The 17,202-nt window shown below is 30.8% G+C and overlaps 1 protein-coding gene across 1 annotated transcript; it reads left to right on the forward strand.

Annotated features, from left to right (window-relative positions):
* The first annotated feature begins 780 nt into the window (after positions 1 to 780).
* LOC126883706 (SOX domain-containing protein dichaete-like) lies at positions 781 to 14,518 on the forward strand. The gene is made up of 3 exons (XM_050649368.1): positions 781 to 990; positions 10,688 to 10,931; positions 14,139 to 14,518. The coding sequence occupies exons 1-3, from the start codon at positions 907 to 909 to the stop codon at positions 14,486 to 14,488; spliced, it is 678 nt and encodes a 225-aa protein (XP_050505325.1). The 5' UTR covers positions 781 to 906; the 3' UTR covers positions 14,489 to 14,518.
* The last annotated feature ends 2,684 nt before the right edge of the window (positions 14,519 to 17,202 follow it).

Consider the following 17,202-nt stretch of genomic DNA (forward strand, 5'->3'; position numbering starts at 1 on the left):
AAGTGAAGGTATTAGGTGACTAGCGTCATCTGGCAATTGAAAGATGAAGTAGTTTTCAATCCTGTTAAATAAACATTTATTTCTGTAATTAACTATTTAGATGGGAAATATTTCTGTTTTCTGATAGCAGCAAAATGTATTTTGAATTAAATAAATTACATAAATTCTTCTTTTTGTGTTAATTAATTTAATTAAAAAAAATTTTTTGGACAGCCTGTATAAATAATTATGCTAATGTTATTATTACTGAATAGAGAATTAAATAACCTTTCACGTGATCTAGAACACGACCCCTATTCTCATTTAAAAAAATCATCTATTACGTCATCACGCCCAGATGGATGATGTCATTAGTATGAAATATATGCCAAAAAATCATAATTTAAAAATAAAAATCGACCTGTTTCGGGATTTTCCTTAAAGTCGCCGGCTTACGAAATATCGAATTTATTCCAAACATTTGCACCATGCTGTATGACGAAGATTTAAGATTTAGCAAACATTTTTCAAACAAAATATTGAGCAATTTTGTCACATAAAGCGAAATATGCAATCAAAACTTTTTGTTCTTAGGCACACGCTCACAATTACAACTTGTTAATGTTTTTCGTTGACAAAGTTGTTGTTAGCTAATGCGACTCAATATTCAAATGAACTCGAGAGGATTGTCTGGTCTATATAAAAACATTACATAATAATTATTGCACGGGCATTCAGAGTCAACCATACTATATGCACAATCCTCAACAAATCCAATTTCAAACAAAAGCATTTTTTAGTGTGACAATGGGCGATGGACAATACGTTATTGTCAATTACACAAAGAGATTTAAATCAGTGTTTACACAGCGTTAAACGCAGGCAGTGTCCTTTCAATCAATTTGTTTCCCGACGCAGTCTATTTTCATGATGCCTCAAAGTGAGCACGTCAAAAGGCCGATGAATGCGTTCATGGTATGGTCCAGAATGCGCAGAAAACGTATTTCGCAAGTAAGTGCAAAGGAAAATTACTAGCGCATTAAAGTTCTTTATATAATTATTAATCTGTTGAAAGTATTTTTATTTACATAAAGCCCCATCAACCATGGAAAGTTATTAGCGGATGTTGAACGATTATAAATTAATTTTACAAAGGCAAAGGCAGATATCCAGCACTGATTTTATTGAATCTTGCCCAAGTATACTTTCGCTATCTAGAGCATCTTCAGGGGCATTTCGTCAACAAAGAGAAGGTATTATCCTCGAATGTCATTTAATATGAAAGAGTTTGGTGGCAACTTAAATTAACATATAACTACACATTTAACAAAGGACAAAACAGATAAATTTGAGTGCCTGGTAAGGTTTTACATTTTTGCAAGATAGAAGAACCTTATCAAGCACTCACATTTATCTGTTTTGTCCTTTGTTAAATGTGTGCCACCAAACTATTTCATATTAAAGAACATTCGAGGATAATACCTTCTCTTTATTGACGAAATGCCCCTGAAGATGCTCTAGATAGCGAAAGTATACTTAAGCAAGATTAAATAAATTCAGTTCTCGATATCTGCCTTTGCCTTTGTAAAATTCATATATACGAGCATTCGACCATTTCCTATTTTACTGATTATAAATTATTATTATATTATAATTCTTCTTTTTCTTCAAATGCAAATCCACTAATGGATGTTGGCGATCACATTTTCCATTAACTCTCTGCTTCTTGCAATGCGTATCAGAGATTGTATGTCGTTAATCCCTGTCCATTGCCTTATGTTTCGGAGCCAGGACATTTTCTTGCGTCCTATTCCTCTCTTGCCTTCAATTTTACCCTGGATTATAAGTTGAAGGAACTGGTATTTTTCGTTTCGCATGATGTGACCCAAATACGCCGTTTTCTTTTCTTGATGTTTTCGAAAAGCTGACGTTCTTGGTTGATTCTTTTAAGGACATCCACATTTTTGACTTTCGCCGTCCATGGTATCTTTAGGATACGGCGATAAAGCCATATTTCGAAGGCTTCTAATCTGTTTATATTCCTCGTTTTGAGTGTCCAGCCCTCTATACCATATAGCAGCACCGACCACACGTAGCATTTAGTAAACCTTAGACCTTAGTCTCAGTGTAAGGTCGAACTCTGAGCAGGTCAGTACCTTCCTGAATTTTACGAAAGCTTGTCGAGCTTGCTCAATGCGACATTTTACTTCCCTGTCCGATGCCCATTCTTCAAAAAGCCACGTTCCTAGGTATTTGAATTTGCTCACCCTCTCAATGGACTTAGTATTCAGTGTTATGGTGGAGTTATCAAATGCATCCAAGTTTCTAGAGATGATCATGAATTTGGTCTTTTTGGTATTAATCTCTAATCCTATTCGCTTACTGTATTCTCCGATTATAGTGACAAGTTGTTGAAGATCTGCTATGTTGTCGCAAATTAAGACAGCATCATCAGCATATCGTATGTTGTTGATCAATACACCATTCACTTTGATTCCCATTTCTGCATCTTCCAAAGACTCTTGAAATATGGCTTCCGAATAAATGTTAAATAAAAGAGGGGAAAGCACATATCCCTGCCGAACACCCCTTCTTATATGTATGGATTTGGATATAGAATTGTTTATTTTTAATTGTGCTGCCTGATACCAGTACAAGTTTTCAATGCATCTTATGTCTTTTTGGTCTATATCAAGCTTCTTGAGAATCTGCATTAACTTGTGATGTTGGACACGATCAAAATCTTTCTCGTAGTCTAAAAAGCACAGGAATACGTCCTTCCTCTGATCGTAACAATTTTGGACCAACACCTGTATATACAGGGTGTCCAGAAACTCTACCGACAAACGAAGACAGGAGATTCCTCAGATAATTTTATGACAATTTAACCCAATTCATCTAGTCCGAAAATGCTTCCTAAGGGAGCTAGAGCTCTTTGAAGATGGCGATATGTAATTAGTTTTTCTTAAATACCTCCAGAACGCTTCTATTTAGAAAAACTAAAATTGGTATACATATTTACTTTCCTGAAATGAATCGATTCCATCCATTGCGAATTTCTAGTACCGGTCATAGGCGTTCGTTTTGGGTAGGGCAACGGTTATTTTATCGCATAACTTTTTTGTCTTCAACTTTTAAGCATTTTTGATACTGGATTATTAAGTTGTGAGGTATTCTAGTACTAAAAGGTGCTCTTACTTTAAGTCGATTGGATACACCGTTTTCTAGAAAAATCGATTTGAAAGTTTTTAGTTTTGGGAATTTGAAAAAAAAGTTAAAAAAAATTAAAAAAACCGATGTATTTTACCAACTTAAAGCAAGAGTAAATTTTAGTACTCGAATATCTCATAATTGAATAATCTAGTGTCAAAAATACTTAAAAATTAAAGACAATAAAGGTATGCTATAAAATAACTGTTGACCTACCCAAAACGGACAAATATGACCGGTACTAGAAATTCGCCATTAATGAAATCGATTAATCTCTGGAATATAAATAAATGTAGCAGTTTTCATCTTTCTAAATAGTTTTTTTTGTATCTTTTTTTTTAATTCAAGGAACGAAAAATTTTCAAATCGAGTTTTTTAGCAAATGGTGTATCCTATCGACTTAAACTAAGAGTACCTTTTAGTACTAGAATAACTCACAATTAAATAATTCAGAGTCAAAAATGCTTAAAAATTAAAGACAAAAAAGTTAGGCGATAAAATAACCGTTGCCCTACCCAAAACGGACGCCTATGAGTTGTACTAGAAATTCGCAATGGATGGAATCGATTCATTTCTGGAAAGTAAATACGTATACCAATTTTCGTTTTTCTAAATAGAAGCGTTCTGGAGGTATTTAAGAAAAACTAATTACATGACGCCATCTTCAAAGAGCTCTAGCTCCCTTAGGAAGCATTTTCGGACTAGGTGAATTGGGTTAAATTATCTTAAAATTATCTGAGGAATCTCCTGTCTTCGTTTGTAGGTAGAGTTTCTGGACACCCTGTATAATTAGACAACACCATATTATAATTAGACTTAGGCAAATTAGTGCAGTCACTGAAGGTGTATAATATGAGCTATCACCTCCGATTTCGTTGAACCTCCATCGATTTCTATGAAAATTGGTGAGTAGTTAGAGGATATCTCAAGGAACAAAGGAGACATGGTGCCAACTTGCGCTATTACCCTTGGGGTGGATGCCACCCCTCCTCGGGGGTGAAAATTATTTTATTAAAAATAACCCCACAATTCGATAGAGGGACAAATTATAAGCAAAATTTGTTATAAAAAGTTATTAAAATAAATCAAAACTTTTTGAGTTATTAAAGATCAAAGATTTTATTTTTTCGTGAGAAAAATGCATGTTTTTAACCGATATTTCATAAATAACTCAAAAACTATAAGTTTTTACAAAAAAGTTATTAATATCAAAATTGAGGCTAATAAAAAATCAAATAAACTCCTTACTAGAAAAACCTTTCAATGTTAACTAAAAGTGAGTTATAGGTAATTGAATGTATATTTCTTTGAAATGATGCATTTTATAACATAAACTTATTAAACATTTGTCAAATTCATAGAAATATCTATCAAATAAGCCCTCGAACAAGTTGATAGCATTAAAATTTATGCACCAAAAATGTTTCAAAATGTATCTTTTAAAAATTTTTCCAAAAAATGTTATTGTTTTTTTGTAAATAACTCCGTTAATTTTTTAACATATCAGGTTCACCTAAAAACTAGTTAAAATATAATTCTAAGAGCTATTAAAAAACGTCGAAATTAGTCTTTTAAACCTCTTATTTTTTTTTAAATAAAAGGTTAAATGGCCCCGGTTACATGGTTCTCGCAGCAAAATTGAAATTTTAAACGTTTCTATCTCGGTTATTTTTTATTCTACGGAAATAGTAAAAGAAGTAAAGTATTTGGAACTGAAAAAAATAAAATTTAGTTATATATAATTTTTTACGTATATTGAGTATTTTTGGAGTTATTATCAATAGAAAATGAAAAGTACGATCATTTTAAAAATTCTAATTATTTTAAATTATATCTTCTTTTTCAAAAATATGCATTCTAAACCGGTCAAAATTGTTGAAATCATGAACTATGTTAAGCTAAATAAATTTTTGTGAGGATTACTATAAATTTTAATTTTTGTGGAAATGGCGTATGTTTTATTTTTCACTTTTTCCTAAAAAATCGAAAGGGTTCTCTTATTTTCATCATAACTTGCTTAATTTTGATGCTAATAACTTCTACTGGAGTCATTTGATAGGTATTCCGAAGTACTTTGACAATTGCTTAACAAATATATTCTATAAAATGCATCGTTTTCCCGTTATGTAAGCTTGAATACTTAGATTTGAGTACTCGTCGAAAAAAATATACATTCAATTACCCATAACTCACTTTGAAATAACATTAGTTTAGTTCTTTAAGTGCGGAGTGTATTAAATTTTTTATTATCTTTAATTTTGGTAATAATAGCTTTTTTACAAAAGCTTATATTTTTTATTAATACGTGAAAAACAGCTTTAAAACATGCATTTTTTTAAGAAAAAATAAAATATTTGACATTTAATAATTCAAAAAGTATCGATTTATGTTAATAACTTCATATAACAAATTTTGCTTAGAAGTTGCCCCTCTATCGATTTCTGGTATTATTTTTAATAAAAAAAATTTTACCCACGAGAAGGGGTGGCATCCATCCCCAGGGTAAAAGCGCAAGTTGGCATTATATAACCTTTTTTCTTTTAAGTATGTTCTAACTACTCACCAATTTTCATGAAAATCGATGAAGGTTCAACGAAATCGGAGGTGAAAACCTTCAGTGACTCCACTAAATATGCAAATAAAAATGTATGAAATATGCGCATAAATATGCAGTATTTTACGCAAAAATATGCATGTTTATCTAGAAAATATTCATGTATTTAATAAAAAATATTTACAATATTTTTTATTCACAAAAATATTTACAAAATCTTCACATGTTGTATTAATTAATATTATGTAAATATGTATTTTATAAAATAGGCTTATTCAATTAAATATTTAAGTATTTTAACAAATAAATGATATTTTCAAATTGTGGTAAGACTAAATAATTATCAAATGCTGTTCAAAATTTTCTAATAAAAACTTATGGTTTGTATTTGAGTACAATATGAAAACTTCTCTCTATATCAACTGTCCAATATGTATTATTTTTAACGTTTTGACACAATGGTAGGGGAGCAAAAGTATGCTAAATGTGCAGTCACTAGAGCGTTATGGGGACCTATTGGGTTGTGAAGAAAAGGTCCTAAAACCAAAAAAAAATAAGTAAAATTTTCCATTTTAGTGAGGACTTTCCATTTTTGATTTAATTTTCCATTTCCAACAATCGTTTTTTTTTAGATTAAAGCTCTATATATCCATAATTAGAAAAAATGTCTTAAATAAAAGTTACTTATTTTTACGTAAGGAATCCAAATCTGCAATAAAAAATGGTGGCTCCAATTTACGATTTTATAACCCTCCACCCCATTCCTGTGGGGGTAGTGTTTGGTGTCTTTCGATAGATTTTTCAAAAATATTGAATAAGTGTATTTTTCAGTTTTTCGATCTGATGTTCATTTCGCGAAATATCCAGGGATTTGTATTTAAAATTTTAAATTTACCCTCCGCCCCTCCCAGCGGGAAGTCGTGTTTGATATCATTCGATAGATTTTTAAAAAATATTGAGCACGTATTTTTTAGTTTTTCGATCTCTCATTTATTTTGCGAAATATTCGCTTTTTTCTTGTGAAACTTTGGGACTCGCTCATTTCCTTACGCCCTGCTCAAATCGTCAGATTTTTGAAATATACACTGTTTTGCATGTACTTAACTTACCTTATCTTAATCTGACGATTTCGAGTTTTTCTAAGGATAGATTTTTTTCGGCCCCCCTTAACGAAGTCCGCTGCATTAAGAGCCAATATATGGTAGAGGTACATTTTCAGGGTACAAGGTTTCTCCCCATGTAATACTCTGACGCGCTCGAGTAACTGCAAAAATCCCCGCTTGGGCTCCCCTACCACAATGATCAAATTCTTTTATTAAAAATGTATTGTCTAACAATGATAATTTGGAGAATTCTAATTGGGGAATAGTTTTCTGAACAAAACTACAGTTTGATTTTATGAATGACACTGAACTGTTTTTTTTCAGGAATTTTTAAAGTACATTAATTATTCACAAAATTGCAAAGACACGTTTTCACGGTTTATTTTACAACAAAAGCGAAATGGACCGTCTTACCGAGAGATATAAATTGACAAATTTTGGAACCCGTGACAAAACTACATATACGCCGCTATGATTTATTAGTTAGTACATTCCTATACAAAAATTTGAATTTTAAGAGATTGTAAGACAAAATTAAATATTGAGATTTCCAAACTACTTATTTTTTACATGAATATAAAATTATATATGTATATTTACAACCAAAATTTCAAATTATATGAAATTTATACACACTTATATAAAAATATGCAAAATTGGAAATATGCATAATATGAAAAAAAATGCAATTTGCATATTTGCCTAAGTCTAGTTATAAATAAAAATTTATAGAAGTTACAGATTTAATTTTAGAAAAATCTTTATATAGCGTGTCTACTTGAGTTGGAAACATATGGGAAACTTTTTTATTATTAATTTTACGAAAAAAAGTTATTCTTTATAAAAAGTTCTGCATGCCCCAAAACCTAAGATTCAATTATCAGATATCAAATTTTCTCAATATTATACGAGGTATGTCAAAAAATATGAATTTCGGCTAAGGGTAAAGTACCTTTATTTCTCTCAATATCGAAAATTCTTATTATGAAAAGTTGTTTGGAAATAAAAACCAAGCTCAAATATGTAATTACATGCTTCTAATTGGAAAAAAATATTTTCCAAATTTTTCTCAAATTTATTGATACTAACTTCGTTTTTATTCATTACACATACGATAACTCTTTTATTATTACTTTTACGAAAAAAAGGTATTCTTTATAAAAATCTCTGTATGTCCTTAGACCGAAGATTCAACCAACAGATATGACATTTTAATAATTTTATACGAGTTATGTCAAAAAATATGAATTTCACTCAAGAGTAAAGTACCTTTATTTTTCACAATATTGAAAACGGTTATTAAAAAAGTTGTTTATAATTAAAAACTATGTGTCAATATGCAATTACATCCTTCTAATTGAAATACTGTGAAATATAAAGGTGCTATAATATTGAGCGAATTTCATATTTTTTGACACACCTCGTATAAAATTAATAAAAGTTGATATATCATGGTTGTGTCTTAGATTTTAGACCATGCAAAGTTTTTTATGAAGAATAACTTTTTTTCGTAAAATGAATAATAAACGAGTTATGATATTTGTAATAATTAAAAACGATGTTGGGTATCCATAAATTTGAGAAAAATATTTTTTTTTTCAATAAGAAGCATGTAATTGCATATTTCATCTTAGTTTTTAATTCCAAACAACTTTTTATCATAAGAATTTTCGATATTGAGAGAAATAAAGGTACTTTACCCTTAGCCGAAATTCATATTTTTTGACATACCTCGTATAATATTGAGAAAATTTGATATCTGATAATTGAATCTTAGGTTTTGGGGCATGCAGAACTTTTTATAAAGAATAACTTTTTTTCGTAAAATTAATAATAAAAAAGTTTCCCATATGTTTCCAACTCAAGTAGACACGCTGTATGTATAGGTAAGGTGTTTTGTGTATAATTTTCTGAATTTTTTAATGGTCAAGTCAGTTTTTTTCTACGATTTATATTTTAGTAGTTATTTAAAAAACAATTAATTTCGCAGTTCATTTGTTTAATAAAAAATAAAGCACCCACTTCTAGAGTAGAGATTTTTGATATGTTGTTTATTAAACATTTCTTAATAGATAAGGCGAAAACGGCAGGTTCGTTAGAAAAAATATTCCCATGAGATTTTTTTGCATAATCACATTTGTAATACACCCCAGAATAAGGTCCAAGAAGTCGCCCACGAGAAAAGTGGTCCAAATTTTTTTAACAATTTTTTTTAATCAAATTGCAAAAATTATTATTTTAGGTCTAGAGAAATTTTTTTTTAGGTTTTTTAGACCATTCTGGACAAAAAAGGTTTCTTGTAATTTTTCTCTAAAATTGATGGTTTTTGAGTTATAAGCAATTTAAAATTTGAAAAACGCAAAAATGGCCATTTTTAAGACTTAAGAGGAAACAGTAGCGATCAACAGGTGGCCAAAACGCGTTCCAAGATTGCGGCTGTTATTTTGAATATTTTTTCGAGATATTTGGCACACATATTCGTAATATAATAAAGAATGGCGGTACAGAGCCCAATTTGAAAAATATATTAATATGTGGAAATTACTCTGTAATTAGATACAATTAAGAAGAACAAAAAAATACACTTTCTTCAAATTAACTTTTTTATCCGATGCCTAGATTTTGTGTTATTTTGGAACTACTAAAATTTTTTATTTCATTAGTAGTTCCAAAATAACACAAAATCTAGGCATCGGATAAAAAAGTTTATTTGACGAAAGTGTATTTTTTGTTCTTCTTAATGGCGGTACAGACTCGTTTTTTTAATATTGTATTTAATTACAGAGTAATTTCCACATATTAATATATTTTTCAAATAGGCTCTGTACCGCCATTCTTTATTATATTACGAATAAGTGTGCCAAATATCCCGAAAAAATATTCAAAATTACAGCCACAATCTTGGAACGCGTTTTGGCCACCTGTTGATCGCTACTGTATCACCTTAATAACTCGGTTAAAAATTATTATTATGAAAGTCAGAAAGTGACTAAATCAAAGTTTATAGCCCTCCCTACATGATCCTACAGAAATTTGTGTCATTAACTTATTGCTAAGCTGTTATTTTTAATTATTAACAATAAGCCGTAAGAGCGTATTGACGCGCCTGTAAATGTGAGTGCGAGTAAGATGTCCCATTGGACTGCCGGAATGGCATCTCTCTCGCACTCACCCTATACGGCCGCCTAATACGTGCTGGCGCTCATTATTATTACTTAAAAATAACAGCTTAGTAATAAAATTATGACAAAAATTTCTTCAGGATCTTGTAGGAGGGGCTTTAAACTTTGATTTAGTCAATTTATGACTTTCATAATAAATTTTAACCAATGTATTAAGCCTTGAAAATCGCTATTTTTCGTTTTTTTCAATTTCAAATTGTTTATAACTCGAAAACGATCAACTTTAGAGAAAAATTACAAGAGATCTTTTTTGTCCAGAATGGTCCAAAAAACCTAACAAAAATTTGTACGGGCCAAAAATATTGATTTTTGCAATTTGATTAAAAAAAATGTTAAAAAAAATTGGACCACTTTTCACGTGGGCGACATCTTGAGCCTTATTCTGGGATGTCTCACGAATGTGATTATGCAAAAAATCTCATGGGAATATTTTTTCTAACGAACCCGCCGTTTTCGCCTTGTCTATAATCAAATTACAAAAAGTTCTATCTTGTTTGATTTTTCCGAAGTCAAATTCTCTGTTGACTCCACTATAAGCTATTATTGTCTCATCTCTTAGGTAAATACATAAAGTACACATAAAATTCTTTCACTAAATACAAAGAATATGAAATTTGTCTAAAACTTACCAAAATATTATCAATATTTTTTTATTCTAGGATAATCCCAGACTTCATAATTCAGAGATCTCAAAACTGTTAGGCGTCGAATGGAAACTTTTGTCAGAGTCAGAGAAGAGGCCCTTTATTGATGAAGCAAAACGATTAAGAACACAACACATGCTGGAACATCCAGATTACAAATACAGACCAAGAAGAAAGCCTAAGGAAATGATCAAAAACTTTAATCCGAATTACGCGGATCCTCAAAATAGTTTAAACAGAAACTTTTATCAACAAAATGGTAAGTTTTATCTGATATTCTTAATGATAAAGTAAAAGAATTTAGGGGGGGGGCAGTTTTTTTTTATTTTATTTAGAGTTGGACCACCACCTCCGGTTTTTGCCTCTCAGGCGCTATCAATGGAGCTATGCAGTCACAATTCTGAACCAAACACTACTGCGAAAACAATAATTCCACATTTGAGACGCAAATCAGCGACATCTCTTATAAAACGAGGAAGACGAAAAGTCTCAGATACAAAATTTATTACCATTAAACAATTAACATAATTGAAATATAAATAATAAACAATATTTTAAATCTAAGACTTTTCGTTAAGAGAAACTGCTTTCTGGCTGCATCCTGAATCTCCGGCTTTTACAATTTATAAGCACGGAAACGACGAATATAGAAGAAATCAGAAAGGACAACGGTCTCGTATCTACTTTCTTTTGGTCAAGGAAAAGGGCCGAAAGACAGTTTCAAGTACTCAAACATCTGAGTAAAAATGAAAAAGGGGGAAAGGCAGTTTTTTGTTTTATTTGATTCAGGGCCGGTTGTTCGAACGCTAATCAAAAATGAAATCAACTGATCATTATCAAACAATTAAATACAATCAAATTAATTTATACCTTCTTTATTACCTACTTAGGAAAATAGATTACGATCGATTCTCGGACCTACCGAATATAAATACATAATTTGATAAAAATCAGTCAAGCCGTCTCGGAGTATGGCAAGTATGGCGAAGTATGGCAACTAACACTGTGACAGGAGAATTTTATACATGTAAATATATAGATGGCTAATAAAAAATGGAGGTTGTTGATAGAAGGGTAAAAATTAAGTTTTGTATGTATTTTTTAATGATACATCATATAGAGTTAAGGTAGACAATATTGTCCAAAAAAATAAAAAAATGTCAGGGGGCAACCCCCCTTATAACTTATGGGTATGAAAAATAGATGACAATATATTTTTAGTCCTACAAGATATACGTGTAAAATTTTATAAAAATCAGTCAAGCCGTTTCTGAGCAGTATGGTAACTAACACTGTTAAAGTCGGGTCCATAGATATTTCGTCCGTCGGCAAATTCAAACAGATAACATTTGTATGTTATGAAATTCGAGTAAACCGATGTCCCTTTGATACGGCACACGCCGGTATTTTTACAACCGGGTTACTCATCGTAAATCAATCAGCTTAACACTTGAAAATGTATACTTGGGCATTAGTACAGTTAAAATTGTTAGACTATTATATTTAGATGAAATATTAAGCAGTAGAATTGATACTTTTTTCTACTTTTAAGGACAAAAAAGCAAGTTCATTAGCGGAACGTGATTCAAAATTATTCTGCAGATTATATTTGAAGTAATATTTGATTAAAACATCTCACTTTTGGTGGTAAAAATATATTAAATACATATATTAATTTCTCTGGACTACAGGTGGTAAAAGATGGTCTGGAGTTATATTTTTGTTTGAATTTGCCGACGGACGATAGATAGATGGTGTCAACTTTACAGGAGAATTTTATGTATATAGTAGTAACTGTGAATTAAATAAAAAACATTTTAGACCGTAATTTGTTTTAAACCATTTGACAGTTTTTGAAGTCAAAAACTTTGACCGTAATTACTCTAGGCGAAAAGGTTTTTTTTGAAAATTCGTGTAAAAATACCAGCTTCTCAAATCCCAAACTAGATTTAGTCCAAAGTCAATATTAACAAAGTTATTCAAATTATTTATAAGCCAAAAATGACTCTACTTTTGTAAAATGTTTTCGGAATGCTAAAAATAACTTTTTATTGATTTTTTTAAATACCTTGAAATTATAAGTATTCTTCTTTCATGTGGTTTCCCCAGAATTGCTGTATCTTATTATTTTCTGAGCAATAACATTGCAAAAAGTTCTCTGGGATAAACAAATTGAATAAAATTTAAACTAATTAACGAATCGACTTGAAATTTTTTATGTATTATACGAACCCTTTGATTCTACTTTTTGTGCAATACCAAAGTTTTTATTTTAGCAAAAATTATAGCAAATTTTTAATTTTCAAAATTTTAGTCCTACTTTGCAATTTCCGAAGCAACAAATAATCGGACCAAAATTCAAAAACTGTCATTTTAAACATTTTCTCATCTACTAAAGGATGAATACATATCCCAAATAAGAAATTTAATTACTCTATTTTTACCTGTAGTAATTTAAATGAACAAACTGCCATGTTTGACCCTTATTTGTTAATAACTAAAATCCTCGTCCGAATTGTGACGGGTATTTTTGTATTTATAATGTATTAGGTATATAGTTCCCAAAAACCCATTTGCAACCTGACTGGCCAAGTGTCCCGACAAAAACCTTATTTCTCTGGACTAACTTGAGAATACGTTTTGTCCATCTGCCGTCCTTCGTTCTCGCGACGTGCTCTGCCCAGTTCCATAAAATCCATAAGCGTGAAGCGGTAACGATTAATTTTTGGGAATGCTAATTAGGGGGTGATTTTCGCGATTCTTTTTACCAAAATATAAATCTAATAAAATAAAAATAAACCTTTTTCAAACACTTTAAAAAATATATTACGAGTTTTCCGCGAAAAGTGCTCCGTTTTTAGGTTATTTCACGTTGAAATATTCGATATGGAATTAAATGGATAAGATTCTACTTTTCATTATCTACAACTCCGCTTCTACTGGGTATACAGACTTCATGCATACCCTATTTTTTCACTTTTTTATAAGCTATATTTTTGCTAAGATAACTTTTTTCCATAAAATACTTACTTTGTTTGCAAAATTTGAGTTATTTGCGAAAAACCATCCAAAAACATGTTTTTTTTTTGTTAAAAATGAACATAGTCTCTCGCAAATAACTCAAAAAGTATTGACTTAGTGAAAAAACTCTATAGAACAAAAGTTGCTTTGAATTAGTCATTTCATGTAATTCCGGACTTATTTTGAATGTATATTTTTCACCCCCAAGAAGGGGGTCTCCCCTCCATTTTTATAAAATGGAGGTGATGAAGAATTGAAAACTTTTTCTTATATAATAATAGACAATTTCAACTACCTATTCCCAAACTTTCATCCTTCTTTTATTTTTTTGGGTCAGATTGTTCTTTGATAGGGCTACTAAGCATTTGTAACAGTTTAGAATATGTATTCCTAAAATTTATTTAATAACAAGTTTAGTTAATTTCATAAAACATCTCTTTTTTAGAAAATTTGTGTACCTTGCCATACCAGCCCTTAGAACCACCGAAATTAAATATTGCTCATCAACCTTATACACTATCGTTAACCATCCCACCACCAGAGAGAATATCTTTGACTTATCAGGAAACTGTTAAACCTCCTGAACAGCGGATTCAGATATCTGAAGATTACCAGGCCTTTGAAATCAACAACAACCACCAGAAGGAGTATATGTCCAGTTTACCACCGTTGCCTCCTTATACCTCACTTCAGGGCAGTATACATCACAATTCGTTATTAAGGGCAGCATCTATATATGCATATCATGACTTAGCTTCCAGTAATACGTTACCTTTATATTTTCCACACATATAACTGTTAGAAAATAAATATAATTTAATATTATTTGTTGACTTTTTCTATTTTTCTGTTTATTCTATGAGCTAGAAGAGGCAAATTATGGACTAAGAAAATTACAGCAGGAAGATTTCACTCTTTGTGAAGACAGAGAATTTGACTCAAAAACCCACATGCTTCGTGGAATAGTTAGATAATACCTTAGGGCAGGGGTCACCAATTAGCGGACCGCGGTCCGCATCCGGACCGTGAGCTAGTTTTGTGCGGACCGCGATTAAATTCAGAATATAGTGTTTTGGAATTGAAAATGTTTGGCCATGTTTGTCAACTTATATGTGCGTAGCCGCTTTTTCAAGAAGAAACTTTATTAAAAATCGGTACAGATCTGAGCTAACAGATGAATCTCAACTCCCTACCTAATGAAAATTATTTGAACTAAACTCATTCCAGATTTCAGACAGGTGTAACATTTTTTTACATAGAAAACAATTTTTTTAACTAAATTCAAAATTATCTTTTTGCCCGAAAATGTATTTTTAGGGTTTTTGGGCGATTTTAAACAAAACAGGTTTCTTGTCATTTTTCTTAAAAGTTGATATTTTTCGAGTTATAAGCGATTTAAAATGTGAAAAATGCGAAATTACGCACACACATTTTCGAGGCTTGAAAACTCATGTGTAAATTATTAGTTTTCCGGTTTACTAGTGCTTAAATTGAAGCTTATACATTCAATTTCAAAATTCTAACGAGTAATCGACTAATCGGGGCTTATTTCAATATAGATCGTTGTTTTTTAATTGTTAATCGCCGGTCGTCGCACTTTATGATGCATATCTGTCGCATGTATACATATTATACGTACTTATGCCAAAAATTCCCAACAAATACTGGACATTTACTAAAATTTTATAATATATTATTAACATAGTTTTTTTAGATACCTAATTTATTTATTTATTCAATTAATTATTGCCAATATGCTAATTAAATTCTCCAATCATATAGTGCGATACGCACCACATAGTGCGACTTGCCGCCGCGGCGGATTAAGTGTCGAGATGACGCGTATAATTAACAATTAAAAACAACGGTTTAAATTAAAATGTGTCCGATTACTTATAAGAAACTTGAAATTGAATGTTTAAACATCAATTTAGGCACTTGACAACCTCAAAAATAATTATTTACACATGAGTTTTAAAGCTTATTTTCGCATTTTTTAGATTTTAAATCGCTTAAAACTCGTAATTTATCAACTTTTGCGAAAAAAGATCTTTTTTGTTTAAGATGACCCAAAAATGAAAAAAACATTTTCGTGGGAAAAAACGTGATGTTTTGAATTTGTTAAAAAAAAGTGTTTCAACAATTTCTGCCTAAAAATTTCGCCCGGTACCCTTCTGATTTGTTGTTATGATGGATATATTTTTTACCAAGTATCCACAAAGAAACCGAATCAGAACAACCGGATATAGGTAGCATTAGGTCCGGACCCCGGAAGTGTCACAGGTTTTCGAAACGGACCGCCAGGGAAACTAATTGGTGACCCCTGCCTTAGGGTATCTTTATTAATTTCATCCATCGTCAGGATTTAGCATATAACATTTCAATGTAAGACTTTTAGTCGACATTTTAAGGGTTTTAACCCATATATTTTTGGTGGCTTAGCATGTAGAGCTTGAAAAGAACACTGATGATGCTCTCTTTAGAGCGAAAACGTTCTGTTTTGTATTTGTAGCCTTTTTTTGGTTTTTAAAATAAATATACCTTTTACACAGAAGAATTTTCTACAATTTTGTGTTTCTAAATAAGTGCGACAAATTTTAAGGGGTAATTCTGCATGGATAAATAATGACCGTTTGCTTTATAAACATATGACCGCAAATGCATCGTTTCCGAGATACGGGATGTTGAATTTTTTCTTACAAACTGACTATTTTTCTATTACTCTAACACCGGTTGAGATATGCAAATGAAATTTAGTAGGTTTTCAGAGGTAGTTATTGCGCATTTTTTGAGATACAATTAAGAATTTTATATTCACCATTGGCATGCATATGGGTCATATTACCCGGTCATATTACTTGTATGCACGCCAATGGTGAATATAAAATTCTTATTGGTATTCCACAAAATGCGAAATGAATACCTCTTAATACCTACTAAATTTCATTTGCATATCTCAACCGGTTTAAGAGCAATAAAAAAATCGTCAGTTATGTACGAAAAAATTCAACATCCCTTATCTCGGAAACGAAGCATTTGCGGACATATGTTTATAAAAGAAACGGTCATTTTTTCATGCAAAATTATCCCGTAAAGTTTGTCGCACTTATTTAGAAACACCCTGTATTGATGAAGAACGTTGCTAGTTGTTAAAGTACCTAACTTTTTTATTATCTAGCATAAGCGAATGAATCAAAAAGCAAAATGTTAAGAAAGCCTAATGCTACAGTTGAGTTTTAATTTTAGTATTTTATATACGCTAGAATATTCCACAGGGTGTTCCAAACGTTGAGGAAAAACAAGCTATCATTGATACACCCGATATACAATGACACTTATCTGTTTAGCAACAATTTTATAACATCGATATTCCTGAAGAATAAAGCTATAACATGTAAAAAAAGAATGTGTTTGTACTTTGTACGCACGTAAGAAGTTATACTATAGTTATATATAGTATAACGTAGTTATATATAGTATAGTTATATATAGTTATTTATAGTATAGTA

Source organism: Diabrotica virgifera, chromosome 4 (genome assembly GCF_917563875.1).
Source record: "Diabrotica virgifera virgifera chromosome 4, PGI_DIABVI_V3a".
Lineage (NCBI taxonomy): Eukaryota > Metazoa > Arthropoda > Insecta > Coleoptera > Chrysomelidae > Diabrotica > Diabrotica virgifera.